At 52.4% G+C, this 21,841-nt stretch overlaps 1 protein-coding gene across 1 annotated transcript in view; it reads left to right on the forward strand.

Moving 5' to 3' along the window:
• The window catches only part of MYO18B (myosin XVIIIB), a 244,133-nt gene that overhangs the window by 41,303 nt on the left and 180,989 nt on the right, over positions 1 to 21,841 (forward strand). Inside the window, exons 12-15 of the mRNA XM_039225943.1 lie at positions 13,810 to 13,983; positions 17,077 to 17,167; positions 20,137 to 20,329; positions 21,072 to 21,152. Coding sequence (XP_039081874.1) covers positions 13,810 to 13,983; positions 17,077 to 17,167; positions 20,137 to 20,329; positions 21,072 to 21,152 — 539 coding nt within the window. The remainder of the gene's footprint in view (positions 1 to 13,809; positions 13,984 to 17,076; positions 17,168 to 20,136; positions 20,330 to 21,071; positions 21,153 to 21,841) is intronic.

Here is a 21,841-nt window from a genome sequence, read left to right on the forward strand (position 1 = left end):
AGATAGGGAGGGAATCCCCATTTTGCAGGTGAGCATGCCGAGGCTCGGAGAGGTTATGCCACATTGCCAAAGTCACACAGCATCACGTGGTGAACCAAGGTCACAGTCATTGCCTGCCTGCCTCCGGGGTCCCTGCCCTCCTCTACCTTCTCTGCCCCCCCAGCCGGCCCAGTCCTCATGTGCATTCTGGGTGCCCGGATGTCCTCCTCTCCCCTAAAAGCTCCTTCTCAGCTCCATCAAATCTCCATCCGCATCTGTGTCCAATTTCCAATCCTTACTCCTCCCTCTGGGAGGTTATCCTGTTGAGCAGAAGCAAGGCTGGAGAGCTCACTAACGGGATGGGTCTGGGGCCAGGCTGACCTGTGTTCTCCTGCGTGATCTTGACCTCTTGAGACCAGGTGCCTTCATCTGTGAAACTGGGACAACAGTGCCTGCCAGTAGGGTCTTGCGAGGCTGCAAGATGCAGGATTCGTTGAATTTGAATATGCGCAGCTCCATCATCAGGGTCAGTAGTGCTATATTATTATTCATGGGGAGTCTGTCCACTTCCCGGAGAGCGTCCCCAGCAAAGCTGGACTTCTCAAGGCTGATGCGCGCTGGCCTTTCTGCCTCTCTGACCCCTGTGGTCCCCTCGCTGTAAGAGAAAGCCCGAGACTTGCTCTGCCTGCTCGCTCTCATTATTTCACAGCAATGACAACAATGTCCAGAATGCAAAACAGCCACAGGGCGAGCGAGGCCCTGCCTGGATGGCCGGTCATTCTGTTTTCTTTTTTCTCTGAAGGCCAATGGGAGGTTTAATTTATTATTCTTTCACTAAATTTGCCAGTCTACTTGCCGCTGACCCCACTGCCTAATATATAACACCGCCAGGCCCATCTATAACCCGGGGGGGGGGGTCTCATAATGGGATGATGAAGGGACACTGCCAATCAACTGCTAACTCCTCGAATGCTCTAATAAAGATGTCAGTCCCTGAATGGATGGTGTGTAACCCGGGGAGCCTGGGGGAGTGGAGGAGGGGGTAGCAGGGCCTGTGGGAAGGAGAGACAGAGGCCCAGCCACCCCCCACCCCCACCCTGCCTTGCCTTCTGCTGGGACGCCCTGACTTCCAGCGGCCAAGGTTGTCCATCCAAGCAAGGGCGAGGCCCTGCGTGCACGAGGCCAGTGATAACCCTCGGCACAGAGCACTGGCCACGCATTCGAGCACTTGACTTTTTTGTTTGAAAACAACTACACAAATAATGCCGTAAAGTTGTCTTCCTCTGAAAAGCCGAAACCATACAGAAGACGGTGGAGTAGGAAAGGGTCCCTCCCTGCCCCATCAGATCCCTTGGCCCTCTGAGGGGATCGTGGTTAGAGGCGTGAAGGTGACGTTTGTTGCAGCCGATGAGCCCATGCGGCCACGCGGCCATGAACTGAGGTCTGCAGTTTCCATCCAGGCTCACCCTTGGAGGTGTGCCTTCTGTGGGTTTGGACAAATGCGTATGGTCATGTTCGGGCGTGACAACATCATACAAGATGAGTTCACTGTCCTAACAGCTTGGGGTGGTTTTTTCTCTTAAACTGTATTTTTTTAATTTTATTTTATTTTTATTTTATTTTTGAGACAGAGAGAGAGCACAAGTGGGGGAGGGGCAGAGAGAGAGGGAGACACAGAATCTGAAACAGGCTCCAGGCTCTGAGCTGTCAGCACAGAACCCGATGCGGGGCTCGAACCCACGAACCGTGAGATAATGACCTGAGCCGAAGTCGGATGCCCAACCAACTGAGCCACCTAGGCGCCCCTCTCTTAAACTTGATCTGAAGTCATTACAGACTCACGGGAGGATGGGACGGGACTGCGCAGCCCCACGAATCCTCTCCAAGCACCGCCTCGTCCGTGGCAGCGGTGACGAGTGAACCCCGGGGGACTGATGTGGGTGTGTCACTGTCATCTAAACTGCAGGCCGTAGGTTCAGGCCCTTATACACCGTGTGCTTAGCTACATCTCGGCGCGTAATGAATATACAGGCTGGCTGCCTGTTTGGATGTTTGAATATCGCTCCATCCCCATGTCCGTGCCTGTAAGAACTTACCTCGTGTCCTTGGCTTCCTTGCACGCCGAGTCACGGGGTGACCCTAATTCTCTTTGTGGACCACAGGGACCTGCCCATTATGGGGGGGCCTCCGTATTGTGGCAGCTCTCCTGCAAGCCACTCAGGCTGTTTTCGGGTGTCTGGTGTGCTAGAACACGCCGCACCAGGCATCCTTGCAGGAGTGAGCATTTTGGAGGCATGGTTTCCTGGACACGGATCTGCTGGGTCACCGAGTGTGTTCGAGGCTAGGTTTCGCATCCCCAGGCTGTTACACAGGGTGGCTCACTGGACCCTCACTGGACTGTGGCGCAGGTACTAATGTCTCGTTTCCCCTTGAAGGTGGGGAAGCTGAGGCTCTGAGAGGTCAGGTCACTAGCTCAGGGTCACACAGCTCTAGGTGACACAAAGCTGGACCTTCCGTGGGGGCAGGGAAGGCTTGGCGTTTCAGAATGTATCCACGGCCTCCACTTTGGTGGCCACCTCTGTCCACCACTCCCGTTCTCTCTTCGCTTGTCTGTGCTCACTTCTGTTTCCATAGGGGAAGCATGCAGGACTCTGGGGACCGGAGGCCAGGCCCCCAGGAGCCTCACGCTGCCACCCTGAGAGAGGCTCCTCTCTCCACATACCTCCACATCTCACTGCCCCAAGGACACAGGCTGCACACTTGTAACACGGTGTTCAGAGCCCAGCGCACCTGCACCTCCTTTGTATTTTCCCCAGGAGCGCTGATTAGGGCTGGCATCCGGGCCCCCGCTGGCCGGGACCAGGGTCGTCCGTTCTTCCAGGCTCCGGGCAAAGGGACAAGAGCTACCGAGCTGGGACACTCAGGACAGCTATAGTCTGGGCCTGTATGGCATCTCCTTGCCTCGGACGCCAAGCTCAGCCTCTCATAGCCTGGGCCCGTGTGGGGAGGAGCCAGAGAGGGCATCCCACCTGCCTGATGCGGTGAACACCCTGTAGGGGGCGGGGAGCGGAGAACCACCTGCCTAGAAGGGGCTGTGCCAGCCGGAGCCCCTCTTTGTGTCAGGCGGGGACAGAGGATCAGAGAGGGGAAGGGACCTGCACAGGGTCACACAGCGAGGCTGTAGGGGAGATGGGACTAGAGTCTGAGTCTGGGCTCCTGGGTCATTTCTTTATTTCTTTTTAAGTTTTTTTTTTTTAAATGTTTTATTTATTTCTGAGAGAGACAGAGAAAGACAGAGTGAACAGGGGAGGTACAGAGAGAGAGGGAGATATAGAATCCAAAACAGGCTCCAGGCTCTGAGCTGGCTGTCAGCACAGAGCCCAAAGTGGGGCTCGAACCCAAGAAACGCGAGATCATGACCTGAGCCGAAGTCTGACGCTCAACCAACTGAGCCATCCAGGCGCCCTGCTCTTGAGCCATTTCTGCGTTCATTTTGCTCAGCGCTTCCTTTTCTCTTCCCTCCCTCCTCCTCTTCCCCCTTCCCCCCTTTCCTGTCTCTTTTCCTGTCTAAGCCTAGGCTTCCCGGGGACACACCATTTTCACTTTCCAAAGCAAAGTTTCCGTCTGATCAAGGGAGATAGTGCAGGTCAGGGCACGGATGATGACCAGAGAACGCCATAGGCAGGAGACACTCCAAATTCAAAGTGGTCGGCTCCATCCAGAGGGCCTGCCGTCCTCCTCCATAACCCTTGAGCTGAATCCCCAAAACGGGGAAGAAATTGGAGAGGGTGCCTCAGGCAGAGGAGCCCCACTGGGCAAAGGTTTGGCGGCTTTAGCAAAACATCTGCGTCCTCATCCGCAAGGTACCCGCCTAAGGGGCGATGCTGGATTGAAACAGGGCTCTGATTAAGAGACTGCCACCAGGCCCTACAACCTAGAGATCACGCTGATCCTCCTTGGATCCAGCGTCCCTGAGGCCCAGAATCCCCTGAGGCCCAGCGTCCCCGAGGCCCGCCCCCAGCATCCCTCAAGGCCCGCCTCCGGCATCCCTCGAGGCCCGCCCCCAACATCTCCGAGGCCCTGCCCCCAGTATCCCCCGAGGCCCGCCCCCCAGCACCCCCGAGGCCCGCCCCCAGCATCCCCGAGGCCCTGCCCCCAGTATCCCCCGAGGCCCCGCCCCCCAGCACCCCCGAGGCCCACCCCCAGCATCCCCGAGGCCCCGACCCCAGCATCCCTCAAGGCCCGCCTCCGACATCCCTCGAGGCCCGCCCCCAGCATCCCCGAGGCCCCGTCCCCTACCGGTCCCCTCCCACCCCCCTGCCTTTTTGCAGACATAGGCAGCGAATCCTCTGCCCTGCTCCAGCTGGTGGCTTGGCTCCTTGCCCGACAGCTGGTGCGGCCGCGCCTATTCTGGGCCACAAGCAAGGATTTATTCTGCGTTTTCCGAGCATATTGAATTCATTCATTAAGCCGAAATGGCTGCTCTGGGATGTAAACAATTATATTTTTTTAAAGCCCACAAAAATCCTAAAGTGGCTGATGCTAGAAGGCACCGCTGGGGGGCAGCTCACGCCTCCGTCGGGAGGGTGGAGTGGGGAGGCTGGGACCCCCGGGGGAGCAGGTCTCACATAGGCTGAGCTACTCGCTTGCTGGGTGGCCCCGGCAAGGTCTCTCCCAGCTTCTTAGCCTCACTTTCCCCTAAACGATAACAGGAGCTGCTATTATTTATCCACTGATTTCTATGTACCAGGCACTGTTCTAAGAGCTTTGGCCATCTATTATCCCATTTTACAGATGAGGAAACTGAGGCTCAGAGAGGGGAAAGGGCTTGCCTAATGAGGATGGGCCAGGTGCCCTTGGGTATCTCCATAAGCCTTGATCACCAGGGTCCCTACTGATCTGTTGCTGGAGGTGGGCAGTTATAGCTATCTCCACCGTGCATGTTCAGGGACAGAGGGCCACACTGTGGCCACAATGTGGCCAATAACAGTCATGATGATGATGATGATGATGATGATGGAGTCGTTCACTGTTCCTATTTACTGAGAATCCACTCTCTGCCTGGCAGGATTTATGTGCTTTGCCTGGGGTAGTCCACTGAATCTTCATAACCCTATATGGCAGGGTATACCCATTTTATGGATGAGTCAGTGGAGGCTCAGAGAGGTAAAGTAAGTCATCTAAGGTCGTGGACTTGGGAAGGGGAGGGGCCCAATTTTTGGTTGTAGTATTTCTTCTTTAAAGACTTTCCTCCTATTCATTTTTTAAAAAAGTTTATTTGAGAGAGAGAGAGAGAATTTATTTGAGAGAGAGAGCGAGAGCACATGGAGACAGAGGGAGAGAGAGAATCCCAAGCAGGCTCTGCACTGTCAGCACAGAGCCAGATGCAGGGCTCGATCCCATAAACTGAGAGATTATGACTTGAGCCAAAACCAAGAGTCGGACCCTCAACTGACTGAGCTGCCCAGGTGCCCTCCTGTTCTTTATGCCACGTCATGTCGTTTGGTACACGGCGCCGTCATTAAATGCAAGGAGTCATGAGACTTTTCCCGTGGCTGTTGCACTGATGAGACAAGGTGTGGGCTTAGCACAGGGCCAGGCATGCGGTGAGCATCAGGAAACACCACCTGTTGCTGGGCTTTCCTTGGGCCCTAAGAAGCAGCTCCCAAGGGGACAGTGTGATCAGCTGCATGACCCGTTCTTCCTGTCTTGCTGAGGGGCACCTGAAATATTGGGAAAACAGTGGACTGGGAGCCAGCCAGGGCTGGTGTGCTCCTGGCTTCTGCCTCACTAACTGTGTGGCCTCGGGCAAGTCTCGAACCTGCTGGCCCTGCCCCCCAGCACCCCCACCCCCCAGCGCCTCCCCTTTACTCCTGGAGTTCCCTGGAGTGACAGGAATGATGTAACAAGTCACGCCTTCTGCCTGCTCTGAGGGTATTCCCAGGCAGCTTCACATCCAATGTCTCATTTCATCCTTCCTTCAAACAACCCTCTGGGAGAGGAGCCACCCATTTCACAGATTTGGAAACCGATACTCAGGGAGGGGACATCTTCTGCTCGAGATGTCGGAGCCAGGCCAAATCTGCCTTTGGATGTCCAGCCTCCACTTCTTTCCATAGTTGCCACCACCCCAAAGTTGCCACACCTGCCTTTTCCCTCCAGCCTTGCATGCTCCCCTTTCTCTTGTATATTCCTGAGCCCCATTGGCATACTCAAGGCTCTGAGAAGTCCTGCCAGAAGGCAGCCTTTTTCCTTGGTTTAATCTGACGCCGCCCCAACTGATTTGTTTAGAGAATCTTCTTTTTTCCCCAAACACCTGCTCATGCTCCCTGGAGCGCTGGGAGTGCTCTGTGCCTTGTCTCCTAGCCAGTGTGAGCAGTGATTCCACTTGGGTTATAGATGGCTTACTGACCACGTCTTACAGGGAGCACTGACTGCATTTGGGTAAAGGTGCTGGGGAACATGACAACTTTCTCCAAAGCCGGACAGGTAGAGCAATATGTCCGGGGCTCTCTGGCACCTAGGGGCAGCAGGGACACCGTAAGAGGTTGCGTTTTCCATGGTCCCAACAGTACAGCCTTGCTGGGCACCGCTGGGCAGAAAGCCGCAGCCACCTGAATTGAGCTGGTCCCCGGGGTTTCTCTTTCTGACCCATTTGTCCCCTGGAAAGGCAGAAAGCTCAGAGTGTGATCGTAATTGTAGGAGCTGACGTTTACGGAACAGACTCTGTACTAAATGACCTGCAATCAAAACCTGACTGAGCTCCCCCCACCCCTGCTAAGGGCTTCATGGGGGAAGATTCCCATTTTACAGAAGAGGAAATGATGGCTTGAAGAGGTGACAGGATCTCCCCAACACCACGGGGCTGTAGGCGGGAGCGGTGGGATTTGAACCCAGGCAGTCTGTCTCTCCAGCGCCAGTGCCGTTTCCTTCAGCGTCTATAGACCTTCAGGCTTATCTCTTCCCCGCAGGTCACTTCCTTCTTCGCAGTCCTCTGGATTGGAAACCTCTGGGTGAGCAAATGTGACCCAGATGCACTAGTGTTCTAAATAAGTCACATAATGCTCGGTAATTCAGCAACAGCGCGGCTATTGTTGGAAGTTGTTGGAAGGAGAAATAACTTGGTTATTAATAAATGCAGGAGGCCTCGGTAATTGATAGCAATTGAACTCACAGTGCACGGGGGAAAGCTCTCGTGTTATTATTTTGTCTCTCTCTCTCTTTTTTTTGTATCGAACATAAAGGGAAAAACCTGCTTTTGCAGGTGGATTGAGCCTCTCAGAAGCTGTAGTCCTTTTACATTCCCTTGCTCCTTCCTTTTTTCTGTCTCTCATTTTTGTCCTTTCTATTCAAATCCCAGCCTGCCCCTTACCAGCACAGTGACCTTGGGTAAGTGACTCAGGTAAGGCAATTTGTCCAGGGTCACCTGGTTAGTTGAAAGGGCTTTCTGCTAAACCAGTGCTTCCTAAACCAGTGTCTCATGGGACATTAGGCCTGCAAGGTGCTCCTAAAAGCATTCTGAGGCCAAATACGTCTGAATAGAATGTCCCCTTCTTGGAGATTCATCAGATATACTTTAAAGGCTCTGAGAAGTCCTGCAGTTACAAAACTTGTTTCACCAAGCAACGACCACCTTGATATGATACAGGATTCATTTTTCCCAGTGACACTGATGAACATTCCAAGGAACGACAGCTATGAGAGGCCTTCTTGGGGGAACTGAGCCCCAGCTGTGTGGCCTCTCTGCCCTGTGCCAAACTCTGCCACATGGGGGGTTTCTGACTCAGCCCTGCCCTTGGTGACACACTGGCTGGAGGCAGGCCTCACCCCAGATGTGCGAATGGGTTCAGAGGAACAAAGACACAAGGAAATAGCAGCCTACCTAACCTTGGGTCCCTTTCAGAGAACCCTCCTTCGGCCTCAGTAATTGAAAGTAAATCCAGATGGAATCAACCTTGCTAAGTGTGACCAGCTTCGAAGGCCCTCTCGGAGTCTTCACACCTGATGTGGGTACAACTGCTGACGCAAGCGTTCAAGGACAAGATGGCTCATGCGGGAGGTGATCCCAGGATGTACTAGGAGGGGCTTGACAGGGAAGGGAAGTGGGGAAGGAAGGCAGCCTTGAAGGGTGTGTTCAGGAGCCAGCTACCGTTGTGCACAACTGGGGCTCTGTCCCACTAGTGACCTCTGGGGGGCAGCATGGAGCACACACGAGGAGTTAACCCCCTCCAAGGGCATCACCTTCCATCGTCATTGGTTGAGGGCTGAGGATTTCAATTCCATGGCACCTGCAGCCTCCCCTTGCATCAGCAAATGCCATTAGGAGAGATCAGCAGGAGGAGGCACAGTGAGCCCCAGGGGCGTGGGGGAGCTCTGACGGCTCCCTCGCAGGTACCCCTCAACCCCCATGTTGCTGCCCCATGTGAAGTCTGTCCCTGTTTCCTTTTGACTTGAGCTAGCACAGTCCACGTGTATGCCCAAGCTACACCAAAAACGGGATACATGGAGGTACCCGAACCGCCCCTAACCCCATGCCACTGACCTGGGGGTCGGGGACCTGGACTCAAGTTCTAGCTCAGCCGCTTCCGTGCTGTGGGACCTAAGGCAGGGCCGTATCCCTTCCTGTGTCTCAGTAGCTTGTACTATAAAATCAGGCTTGAACCACACTCAGCCTGCAGACCTGGCCAGACAGTTGGGAGATCACCCGAGGTCACACTGCTGTCCTCTCCCTCGGTGTAGGCACACCCAGTGTCCTGGCCACGGCGAGGCATGCAGACCCTTTGTCACTAAGAATAAGAGCAGAATTGGTATTTGCAAATAATTTTTAGAACAGATTCAAGGGCGGGTGTTGCCTATCACACATGCGTTGTATTTACACAAATCCCTCCATAGATACAAAGGCAAATGCAAAGCTAGGGGTTACAGGCGCGTGTGTATCTTTCCATAAGTCACAGCTGCTAGAGGCAAGCCACCATTTGTGTGTGTGTGTGTGTGCACGCGCTTGTGAGTGTGTGTGTGAGTGTGTGTTCCGCCGGAGGCAAAGCCTTCTGTGTTGGACTTGCAAAGAAGGCTTTATGGGCAATTTGAGATTCTCCAGGGAAGTTGTAAGGGCACTTGACTTTAGATTGAGACTCGTTATGAGGAAGGCCCCTCTGCACCAGGCTGTGGTTAGGCTATTGAGGACTGGAGTCAGGAGGCCTGAATTCAAATCCTACCAGCCACGTGGTCTTGGAAGGTCACCCTGAGGGCCAGTTTTGTCCTAAGTCAAGTGGTGACACTATTGCTGACCCCAAGGGCCACAGGGAGGACTCGGTGAGGCATCCGTGTTTGAGGCTCAGCCCAGCACCTGACATGGGGAAGTCATGCGGTACGTGCTGCTGGCTGATGTTATGATATTAAGGTGGCTTTTGTAATCCTGTCAAACACTGGCATTCTGACTTCTTGTTCTTGGGTGAGTGAGACAGAGGAGTGACAGGTGGGCTGCCAGAGAGCATTTCCTGCTCACGGCTCAACATCGTGTGTCCTGTGCGATGCTGGCAGAAGGGGGAGTGGATCCCTACATGGGGTGTGCACCGCGGTCCCACCTGCCGCGGGGTCCTGCTCCCCACCAGGGGCCGGCAGAATGGCCTGAAATGACCTCTGCATTTAGCTTTGGCATTATTCTGGGCACAGGCTCCCGGCCTTCTGGTGGGTGGCGAGAAAGCACCTGGCTTGAGCTGCACAGTCCCCTTTGGAGGGGGGCAAACAGGCAGGGGGAATCCACAAACCCGCCCCACGAGGAGCGCCTTCTGAGAAGCTAGCTCCTCCCTGTCTCTCCGTCTTTCCATCTCCGTCTCACTTCTGTGTTTTCTTTTATTTGATCTTTCCTGTTAGAAAAGGCTGTCTCTAAGGCTCAGATGGTGAGTTCCATGGGGAGAGAGGAGAACACAGAGATTCTCTCTCCCCAGTCTCGGAGAAGCGGCGAGGGAAAGCAGGCAGGGCTGGCCATCACCGAGGAGCGTGCCTTGTACTCTCGATTCCTTCCATCGTGTGATCACCCACTTTACAAATATTCGTTGAGCACTTTGCGGGGCCGGCTCTGATCGGGATAGAGTGGGGAGCATTACACACTCTGCCTGAGGAGACCAGCAGGTGGCTTCTGCCTGGTCTGGGATCTGCACACAAGGGTGGGAATTCCGCTCTGCCACCCACTCCCTGAACCACCTTGGACCAGAAACTAGACCCTCCTGGGTCTGTCCCACATCTTTGCATTATCTCATTTTTTAAATGAGAGTAAAGAAGAGGGAGAGGAAACATTTCACACAGTGCCTGGCGCATAGCACGTGCCGATGCTTGATGGCTGTCCTTATTCATTAAGTGATGGCTTTTCAGGAGAAGGAGCCATCACATAAATGAGCATCGCTTGGATGGGAATCTTCAGCCCCAGCGGCATTCCGAGGACAGCTTTGCCCTTGGCTTTGGGGTAGGTTGGTAGGAGGTGCTGAGCCAACATGTATCTGCCTTTCCGTGGAGGAGAAATGACCTCAGTTGGCTCAGAATCTCTGGGGCGTGGCCCAAATCGGGAGTGCGCCGATTCATTATCTATCCTCCAAAGCGACGGTCAGACCCACCTGCAGCCTCCAGGAAGGAATAACCCCTGTCAGGTGAGTGGTGCCGTCTTTGATTTTACAGTTGGAGAAGGGAATAGATATTTATCGAACACCTTCTCAGGGCCAGATGCTCTGTTAGGTATCTCCCACGTAAGTGTGACCATCTCACCCCGTCCCTGCAGCTCTGTGAAGGAGTGCTTGGGGTTTTATGACTCCATTTTACAGATGAGGAGACTGAGGCTCAAAAAGGCTGTGCACCTCCCCCAAAGACTGACAGTTGAAGATGGCAGAAACGGGAATAAGGACTCACATCCTGGCTGGTCCAGCGTTCATGTTCCTGGCTCTGCCTCAGATGTCGCTTTCCTCAGCTCCCCAATTCTCTGTCTTCCACCCATGTCTGAACAAATACAGGGGAACCCATGGGATTGGATCTTGTGCAAGAGTCCGGTTTCAGGGAACTGGAAACAAAAAGCGCATTTTCCCTGTGAGACTCCTTATGTGCGCCCCCCCCCCCCACCTGGATTTCACCAGCAAGATGCTGCACCGTGCCCTGGGAAATATTCCCCTTGTCAGGCAGGATTTAAAGTTAGATCAAGTCTGTTCGGTGCTCCTTTTTTCAGAGAGAACCACTGCTGATTCCCTTCTGGGCTCAGGGAGGTATTGAATGTCACTGCAGGTAGAGTGTAGGGGAATATTTTGGAGAGTGGCAGAGGAGGGTCGACAGGGCAGGAGAGACACAGAACATCGCCCACCCAGAACATTATCTCCTGTTTAATTACCTTTCAACCCCCAACACAGGAAGAAAGAAGTCTCACTCGGGGCTAACAGCCTTTAAAATCACCAACACTCTGCTAATCTTCCATTTTGACTTGAGAGCCACCTCGGGCTCCCAGGTAACTGTATCTAATTAGAACTATTGATACTTCTGTGCTCCTATTGTATTTGCTTCTACTTTCTGTTTGTGACAAGTGATAATGGTTTTGTTTTGCAAACTGGCCCCAGATCACAGAGGGCAAGGGGAGGCCAAAGGAAGGGGCAGATCACTCCAGATGTAATAAGCAGGGATAATAAGCAAGGGAATTGACATAGACTTGTGTCTGCCCGCCAGCCCTGTACATCTCCAACCCACCCACCGGAATCTTAAAGTTTATACAGTGTCACATATTCAATCCAGATGGTCTAACCAACACCTTACTCACTCGAGGGTAAGTCCTTGAAGACAGCTCCCCCACCCGCTGTGGGAACGTGGGCAAAATGTACATTTCATGGACAGGAGAGGGAGTCGTCACCTGGGGCCAGCTTGAGGGTCACTGGGCAGTCACTGGAAGCTCTTGATGGCTTCCTCCAACAAATGGGTTTTCTTTTAATATAAGGCTATAATATTTCATTTCACAGTGTATTCAGTTAAGTGAAAAAGACAAATGAGTCTGTGTTAAGGAAAGTCTTACCTAGGGGTCCCAAAGATAATGGCAAATTTCCTAAAAGTGGGTATCTGAGGGATTGATTTTGGTGAAATAGTAGTTCTTGTACTTAGTGTCCGTACGATTTCTGCTGACTTCTCTGAATTTCAGTTTTTTTCATCTGTAAAATGGTAACATTCTCTTGTGATGATCAGTGCTGAGTAACTGACGCGTAGACGGGTGTCAATGAGCAGTGTCTCTTGTGGTCCCTCAGTTGCCTGGGGTGGCATCCAAGTGTCACATAAATTTTTTTCCGAATTCTCAATTTTGCCTTCCACCAGACTGATTCTTCAAGATGTCTTCTTGGAGAACTGGGCCCTTGTGATCTCATTCTGATGGACTGAGAAACCTAGGGGCAGCTGTGATTTTTATTGCAAAGAAGGAAATATTTATGGGGAGATAAGCGATGGGAGGAAATTATTTAAGGATGGCACTGTTATTTATTTTCATCAGCCATTAATTTTTTGTTTGGATTATAAAATTTGTACACAAGCCCCGTAGAAAATTTAGGAAATACAAAATCCTCTTACCCAGCTATGATTGTTAATATTTGGACGTATTTCCTTTTTACTATTTAAAAAATTTTTAATGTTTTTATTTATTTTTGAGAGAGAGAGAGCACAAGTGGGGGAGGGGCAGAGAGAGAGGGAGACACAGAATCTGAAGCAGGATCTAGGCTCTCAGTTGTCAGCACAGAGCCCGACGCGGGTCTTGAACTCACGAACTGTGAGATCATGACCTGAGCCTAGCCCGACGCTTAACCAACTGAGCCACCCAGGTGCCCCACTTTGTACTATTTTTTTTTTTTTTTTTACAGCACTTGAGAATGATTTACACAGTTGACATCATACGCTGGTACCGTTTTCTAATTTGCCTTTTATTTAATGTTTGGCTGTAAGATCTTCAATGGCCTTATAATAGGTCATAGAATGGTTCCCCATTGCTTCTTCAACCTCATTTGGCTCCCCCTCCCCACTCCCCCCTTACATTCCAGCCACCTGGTCTTCTTGGCATTTCTCTAATACACTATGATTGTTTCTGCCTCAGGACCTTTGCACAGTCACCTCATTCTCTCTCTAAAACTCTTTCCTCGTTCTTTCGGAAGGGAGCTCCTTCTCACCTTTTATAACCCAACTCAGATATCACATTCTCAGACTACTACAGATCCACAGGGATCCTCTTGTTTCTCTTGATCTCATCTCTTGGCTTTATTTTCTACTTAAAGGGGAGCCACTTTATAATTCTATCACCTGAATTTATCTTGTTCATCTATTTGTTTCCTTGTTTATTGTCTTACTTCGTAAATAGATTGTAGGCTCCATGAGGACAAGCGCCTTGTCCATCTTGCCCGTCATTGATTGTTCAGTGGTGGACACAGTGCCTATTGCAAGTTGGAGCTCAATAGGTGTGTCTTGAATAAGTGGATGGGTGGTCAGGTGGTTGGATGTGCGGCTGGGTGGGTAGTTGAAAAGGGATGGGTAGGTGGATGGCAGGGGGCATGAGAGTGGACAGCTCATGCTCTTTTACTATCAATTCCCCAATTCCACACTTAGAGTGTCCACATAACTGTAATTGCTTTGAAAAAGTGAGCAATGCAAATGCGAGGACGCAGGAAAAGCAGGTGTCTTGGGGAACCTGCCCCTGCCCGGGGCACTTGTTGCGGTTCCCTGCTGAGGGTGGGTAGCCCAGACAGAGGGTGGGAGGTGGTGAGATCCCCGAGGAGCCCACACACTCCACGCCCAGGAGTTCACCACCACACTTCTGCTTTGTCCCTCTTGCAGTGGGCCGGAAGCAGTTCATGCGCTTCGAGTGGGCAAACCACGCAGCTGAGGCCCTGGGCTGCGAGTATGAGGAGCTGAACACGGCCACCTTCAAGCACCACTTGCGACAGATCATCGAGCAAGTGACATCTGGGCCGAGCCGACGGGGCCTGGAGGGCGAGGAGACCAGCTCAGGTGCCGCACTGCTGCCTCTCTGGGTGGGCCAGCCCCTGGGGACACTCCCACACACTCTCACCTGCTCATCAGGACACACTAGATGGAGATCTTCCAGGTGGAAGGGAAGCCCTTGTGGGGGGAAGTGGACCTGGTCCCCCCACCCCCGCCAAAGTGCTTCTGGCCACGTAGCTCTGTCCAGGGTCCTGAAGGCTCTGCTGACACCCAGCAGGATGCCCTGTGCTGTGGAGGGGATACTGTGAGCTCTGCCAAGGAAGGGACCCACACTTTTCCAGGGGCTATTATGTTTGTCGAGCCCCTACCTGTTGGGAGAAGCCTGGCCTTCCAGTTTCAGGAACCGAAATAAGGCCGGGATGGGAAAGGGGCTGGGAGGATAGTAGAGGAGGCTGGAAAGCTAGGGTGGGGAGTGGTCAGCTCATATTAGACTCTTTTTTTTTATGCTCAGACCCGTGAGAAACCAAGCAGGGGCCCAGACAGGGAATGCCATGATTTGACTTGTTCTTCAAATGCCTTGGCTGGAGGGGAAGACAGGGGAATGGGTGGGAGACGGGAGGCCACACAGAACTTACACAGTCACTTGGTGAGATGATGGTGGTTACACAAAAGGAGGCAGTGGTGGACATGTTCAAGGCCTACTTTTTTTTACAAGTAGAGAAGGTAACATAGTGGAGAAGCAAGGGATTGGGGTGGCTTCGAGGGTTTTGGCCCGAGAGGTTGGAGGAGATGAGGTGCCTCGGACTGATGTGGGGGTGAGGGGGAGCAGAAGGGTTTTGAGTGGCACCTGCTGGAGTGTGACTCGCTGGGTCCCAGATCCACAGCCACCACCAACCAAATGCTTTAGCTGCAGAAAGTGAGGATCAAGGGACCCCCAGGAGCCCCAGGAGTCCAAGAAAGCAGGAAAGAGTTAAGAGTGAGCTAAGAGTGGTTGTCCCAGGGACTGCAGAGTCCGTCATCGGGGGTAGCACTGTTCTGAACTGTCATTTGGGGGCCCATCTCTCAGAGACCCCTTAGGTCCTCAGAACTGCTGTGGTTCTGAAGACTTCCACTTGATGACTAATGTCACCCAGATGCCCCTAACCTTTTGTCTGCTTCTAGGTCCAGGTATGAGCTATAGTCTGCTTATGGTCACTCCTCTCTGAAGCACAGATGCACTCCACCATCACACACGTGCACATGCACACACACACCACATGTTCACAGACTCATACTCCACACACACACACACACGCACACACACAGGAAGCACACCACTGTGCACTGACACGTGAACATATGGGCACACACATTCCGACATGAGCGCTAATTACATCTCAGGCCAAGGTATCAAGGGTAGATGTGAGGCAGACAGGGGACCAGAAGGCTTTGGAGAGATGAGGAGAGGCTGTGGGTTGCCTAGCAACAGCCCAGGTTGGGGGCGGAGCTACAGGAGGGCTGGGAAGTGCTTTGGGGCTGCAGTGGGGCTGCCTGGAATGTACAAACAGAATTGAGTCTCCAGGCACAGCACAGATTTGAAAATCGAGTCTCCAATTCTGGGGGTGGAAACTGAGGGGCAGGATTTAGGATCTGACCCTTCCCTCGCAAATTCTAACTCCGCTTTGTTCAATGCACCCTCATCAAGGCTAGCTATTTTAATGGGACGTGTGTGTGTGCGCGTTTAAACAAAATTGAGACTGTGACTATATTAATAGTTTGCTAAGCCTTTTCATTCCTCCTAACCTCACAGGTAGGCACTTTTCCATCTCTCCATATTCATCTCTGCCTGACTTCAAGCACTCCTTTGCGCAGACTACAAATTATCTAACCCCATTTGCTATTGTTGGATATCCAAGTTGCTTTGAAAAAGCGATTTTCGGCCAACGTAATCAACAATCAGGAGAACATATGTACCCAGAGATCTTTGTTTCTCTGAATATTTCATTAGGATAAAAAGCCCCAGTGTGAAATTATTAAGTCCAAGTGTACGAACATTTTATGGCCTCTGACAGGGGATTGCCAAAGTTCCCTCCAGAAAGAGGGAACAACAAAAATTTGCTGAGTGCCTACTATGTGTCAGGCACTGCGGATCTGGGAGCTGAGACACCCAGAGACGGTCCCCATCATCCTCAGGGCTACTCCCAGCCTGGCACTGGGCGGGGGTGGGGGTGGGGAAGGGAGGTCGTTAATAAAATAACAGCACAAGTAAAGATGTACTGGACTCAGTGCTATAAGAGCAGCGTACCTTTGTCTTTCTGTGTCTAGCTTAGTTCATGTAGCATAATGTCCTCTGGGCTTATCCGTGTTGTAAATGGCTGGATTTCCTTTGTTACAGTGGAATGATACACTTCACATTCCCACATATGTGTGGAATCTAACAGAGTCACACTCATAGAAGCAGAGAGTAAGGTGGGGTTACCCAGGGCCGGGGGAAGGGGGAATGGGAGAGAATGAGTGATGGGTATACAGCTTCATTTGTGTGAGACAAAGAGAGCCTAGAGCCCAGATGAATAAATGGATGAACACGGTGACTGGCAGATGGATACACCCACAGTGCAGCATAGAGCCTGTGGTTACTGACGCCATATTGAATCCTGACAATTCTTTTGAGAGGGTAGATCGTCTGTTAGCTGTTCTAACACACACGTGCCCACAAAGAAGGCGGGAGGACCCTCAGAGTTGACAGTTATGTGTATGATGTTGTTTATGGTGATGCATAGTTTTTTTGAAGCTCGTCGGGTGGGATACGTTAAAGAGGTGCAGCTGTTTGGATGTCAGCCGTAGCTCAATAAAAAACTAATTAAAGAAAAGGTGCAAGGTCGAACTGGAAATTGGCCCATCAGAGTGGTGGTCAAGGCAGGCTGCTCTGGGGAGTGATGCTGGGTTGATCCTGAGGCATAAGAAGCAGCACTCATTTGAGAAGACGTAGGGCAGGCTACCAGAACGCTGTAAGTCCTGGTAATACACTTGCACGTAGTTCTGAGAGTGTGGGCACACAGTTTCGGCAGCGAGTGGAGTGGGGGTTCTTGAAGGCCAGCAGTGCTGCCTGTGGAGTGGGGTCCTTGGCCCCCGGCAGGGTCCTGACCACGGATGCCCTCCTTTCCCTCACTTCCACTCCAGGGCTCAAGATGACGGGCGTGGAGTGCGTGGAGGGGATGGCCTCCGGCCTGTACCAAGAGCTCTTTGCGGCCGTGGTCTCGCTCATCAACAGGTAAGGGCAGCCTCTTCCAAAGCACACAGATGAGCCCAAGCACGGGACACGTCAGCAGAGAGGGTTTAGTTTGTTTTTTTGGTTGGTTTTGTTTTTTGTGTTTTTTGGTTTTTTGGGGTTTTGTTTCTGTTTTGTTACATTTTTAACAAGAAAAGAGTGAGTTTTTAAGTCGGGTCGTGCTGGGTTTAAATTCCACCTTGGCCACCCAAGGCATAGCCGTTCACCTCTCTGACCTCCCCTTCGGCACCTGCAAAAATAGCTCTGTCCCCCAGGGTCATTGCGAAGGTTAAACGAAATAATGTAATAAAGAAATTCTTCCTCATAGTGGTCAGAAGACCAATGATAAAAGCTAACAGTTTCGGGGGGGACCCGCTAAGTGAGGACAAGAGCCTGCGCTAATTGGTTCACTCGCCTTGTATCATTTAAAATCTATTTTTTTTAAGTTTTAAACATTTATTTATTTTGAGAGAGAGAGAGCAAGCAGGGGAGGGGCAGGGAGAGAGAGGGAGAGAGAGAAACCCAAGCAGGCTCCATACTGTCAGCGCGAAGGCCGACGCAGGAGCCGAAACCAAGAGTCGGACGCTTAACCGACCAAGCCTCCCAGGTGCCCCCACCTTATATCATTTAATATGCACATTAGCCCAGTTTACTGATGGGGTAACAGAGGCCCACCACACTGCTCTCATCCATTTCCTTTTTTTTAAATTTTTTAAAATAGTTTTTATTTATTTTTGAGACAGAGAGAAACAGAGGATGAGTGGGGGAGGGGCAGGGAGAGAGGGAGACACAGAATCTGAAACAGGCTCCAGGCTCTGAGCTGCCAGCACAGAACCTGATGCGGGGCTCGAACCCATGAACTGCAAGATCATGACCTGAGCTGAAGTTGGACATTTAACTGACTGAGCCACCCAGGCGCCCCTCCTTTTTAAATCTCCTGCTGAGGAGGGGGTGCAAGCAGGGTGTTGCCTTGTACTGGGCGACACCGTGTCTCTGGAATGTATCTGTCGGGCTGAGGTACCAGCAGCCGATTTCTACTGCCATGAGTGGCACTCTGAGCCCGCCCTCAGAAAGCAAGCAATTCCAATGGGGCCGATCCAGAACCCAGGCAAGGGCTTCCCTGTCTCCTCCCAGAAAGCAGGCGGCATAATTAGGCTTCTGACAGACATCCTGCTGGGTGGAGTGGGGGAGGTGGGGGGGATTAGGCCGGTGCACAGCAGAGCCGCTGGATTCTCCAATGATGAGTGGATGCAGGATCCACTTACTGCCTCACTGCTGGAGCAGTTACCATCTGAGGCCACAGACACACTGTCTACAAACCAGGGGGAGTGTGCGTGGATCGTGCATGCTCAGAGGAGGAGCATCTGGGGTGGGGACCGAACTGTTGGCTGAAAAGCTGTCTCGGCCCATGGAGGGTGGCTGCTTCCTATAGAACCGGCTCCCCCATCACCTGGGAGCACCTCGGAGGCACCTGGCTCTCTGAGCATCAGCTGACAGTCTTCACGTGTGTCTGCGGGGCGGCCGATCTCATTGGGCCCATTGTACAGATGGAAAATCCTAGAGAAGAGCTAAGGTCCAAAGCATAGACAAGGCTGATCATGACCATAATCGTAATGAGTAACAGCAGGTAACCTTTACTGGGCACTCAGAGCCTGGATGTCTCATCCCATGCGACCCTCCCCGCAAACCCCTCTGACTTGTGCCTGCCATTGACCCTTTGGTGGCTGAGGCCCAGAGAGGTTGGGGGGCATTCCCAGGACACACAGCCTCACCGTTGCAGGGGGTTGGAGCCCATGTGTGACTGCCTCTACCATGTCTTGATGCCTGCATTTTGATCCCGTCTCTGTCCACCCGGTAGATCGAGGGCTTGAAAGGACTGTTTAGAAAATGTTTTAGAAAAAAAATTTTTTAATTTATTTTTTAGAGAGAGAGAATGAGTAAACGAGCACATGAGCAGGGGAGGGGCACAGAGAGAGAGAGAGGGGATCTGAAGCAGGCTCTGTGATGACAGCATCGAGCACGATGTGGGACTTGAACTCACAAACCATGAGATCATGACCTGAGCCAGTCGGCTGCTCCACCGACTGAGCCATGCTTGAAAGGGCTTTAAGAAATTAAAAAAAAAATGTTTATTTATTTTTGAGAGACAGAGACAGAGTGCAAGTAGGGGAGGGGCAGAGAGAGAGGGAGACCTGTGTCCAGCTCACAAACTGCAAGATCATGACCTGAGCCGAAGCAAGATGCTCAACCCACTGAACACCCAGATGCCCCTGAAAAGGCTTTGTAAACTGAGGCACTGAACACAATTGTTCTTCTAGTGCAATGTGTTATTAAGAAGGAGGCCCTGGTCCTAACGTGATGGCCAATCTACGAGGTGACCTGACGCAAGTCATTTCTCGTGTTCTGGCCTGGGGGAGAAAGAGCACTTCCTGCAGGCTTGCTATCCATGGGAGCACTTAACATACTTTGACTCCCTTGATCCTTTTTTTTTCTTTTTTTATAAAATGTTTATTTATTTTGAAAGAGAGAGTGAGGGACGGATGGAGAGAGAAGGAGAGAAAGAATCCCAAGCAGTCTCCGTGCTATCAATGCAGAGTCTGACATGGGGCTCGAACTCACAAACCATGAGACTATGACCCGAGCCAAAATCAAGAGTTGGCTTCTTAACCGAATGAGCCCCCTAGGCGCCCCTGACTCCCTTGATCCTTACTGCATCCCCTGGGATCATCTTATTCATCCCTACCATCATTTAAGTGTTGGGGAAACCTTAGCTCAGAGAAGTTAATTAACCTGCCCCAGGTCACACAGCCTGGAGTGAGTGGTGAGCCTCGTTTTGGCGCCAGATCTGCCGGATCCCTAACTCCGCCCAGCATGCTGCCTCAGTTTCCCCATGTCTGTGATGGGGGAGCGGGAGACGTGGACTAGCAGGGCTCGAGCATGTGACCTCGGGGGCCCCCCTCCTCTCTCCCCAGGTCCTTCTCTTCCCGCCACCTGTCCATGGCCTCCATCATGGTGGTGGACTCTCCGGGCTTTCAGAACCCGCGACACCAGTGCAAGGACCGGGCCGCCACCTTCGAGGAGCTGTGCCGCAATTATGCCCACGAGCGCCTGCAGCTGCTTTTCTACCAGCGGACCTTCGTCTCGGCGCTGGAGCGGTACCGGCAGGTGTGAGGTGTGGGGGTATCTACCCCCAAAGAATTGAAAGCAAGGTCTTGAAGAGATATTTGCACCCACGTGCACAGCAGGGTTATTCACAATGGCTGTAAGTTAGAAGCAGCCCAAGTGTCTGTCAGTGTGGACACAGATTCGCGTGTAAAGAAGCATCCATGCTTAGGCTCTGGTTCAGCCATAGAAAGGAAGGACGTTCTGACCCACTGCAACCTGGGACATTACGCTGAGAGCAGGATAAACCTGTCGCCAAAGGACAGATCCTGCGCGACTCCACTCATGTGAGATGCTCAAGGGGAGTCAAACTCCCAGAGACAGAAAGTGGATCGGTGGTTGCCGGGGCTGGAAGTGGAGGAGTGGGGAGCCTGTGTTTATGGGGACAGAGTTTCCGGTTTGCACGATGACAGAGGTAGGGGTCGTGACGGTCACACAACTGCCTCTGGCTCTACACTTACAAAGGTAGATTTTATGCCGTGTGTATTTCACCACAATTTAAAAAATGATGATTGGGAAGTGCGCAGCTGGCCCAGTCGGTGGAGCACGTGACTCTTGATCTCGAGGTCGTGAGTTCAAGCCCCATGTTGGGCGTAGATGTTACTTTAAAAAACTCTTCTAATAATGATAATAAGAAAGAAGTTAAGGAAAGGCAAAAGCCCGCACTTCTCTTTTCTCCTCTACAAGTTTTCCACCCTGTTTGGCTCACGGAAGGAACTAATGCTGAGCTTCTGTGACTTTGCAGGAAGGTATCCCTGTGCCCTTTGACCTCCCGGAGGCTTCCCCAGGGACCACGGTGGCCGTTGCGGACCAGAATCCTTCCCAGGTAGTGCGGGGCCCCACAAACGGAGGCTCTGAGATGCCACAAAGATTTTAACTGAAATACGAGATGATTCGAGTCTGGTTCTCAATGCTGCCTGTCCCTGGAATCGCCCAGGGATTGGTGACACCCTCCCAGACTGGTCCGAGGGTGTGGCTCCGGAGCAACAAACCTTCAGACCCCCTCAGGTTGAGGACCACCTCTCTACTTGATGTCTGGGTCTGTGTCCCAGGAGGCACATACACCTGGGAGGCTGTGCTGAGCTGAGGGGGGCTCAGGGCCAGGGCCCAGTGGACGCCAGTAAGCACAGGTCAGGTGCTCAGACGCGGGTGCTATGTCCAGGGCCACTGGGGGATGGAGAGTGGCAGGTGGTGTGTCCAGGCAGTGATGGGCTTCAGTTTGGGGGATACCTGAGTCTTTACTTTGCTTTCCCCACCCCAAGAACCTGCTTGGCTGACCGCAGATCTGCCTACCTCTGCTCGCCCCCTCTCTGAACTGCCCTGGGCCATTTCACTCAACTTGCCAGGTTCAGGGCCAATCCCAGTGACCTTGATCATATCCCATCACCTCTCTGGGCCTCCATTTTCCCATCTCCAAAATGGGAACGACAGCCTCCCCAGAGGTGGCCAGGAACATCGATGCGATCTGGTACATAAAGTGGCTGGCAGGGTGCTGGGTCCACACGAGGTGGCCCG

The sequence above is a fragment of the Hyaena hyaena genome, unplaced genomic scaffold (genome assembly GCF_003009895.1).
Source record: "Hyaena hyaena isolate Hyena2069 unplaced genomic scaffold, ASM300989v1 scaffold_19, whole genome shotgun sequence".
NCBI classification, from domain to species: domain Eukaryota; kingdom Metazoa; phylum Chordata; class Mammalia; order Carnivora; family Hyaenidae; genus Hyaena; species Hyaena hyaena.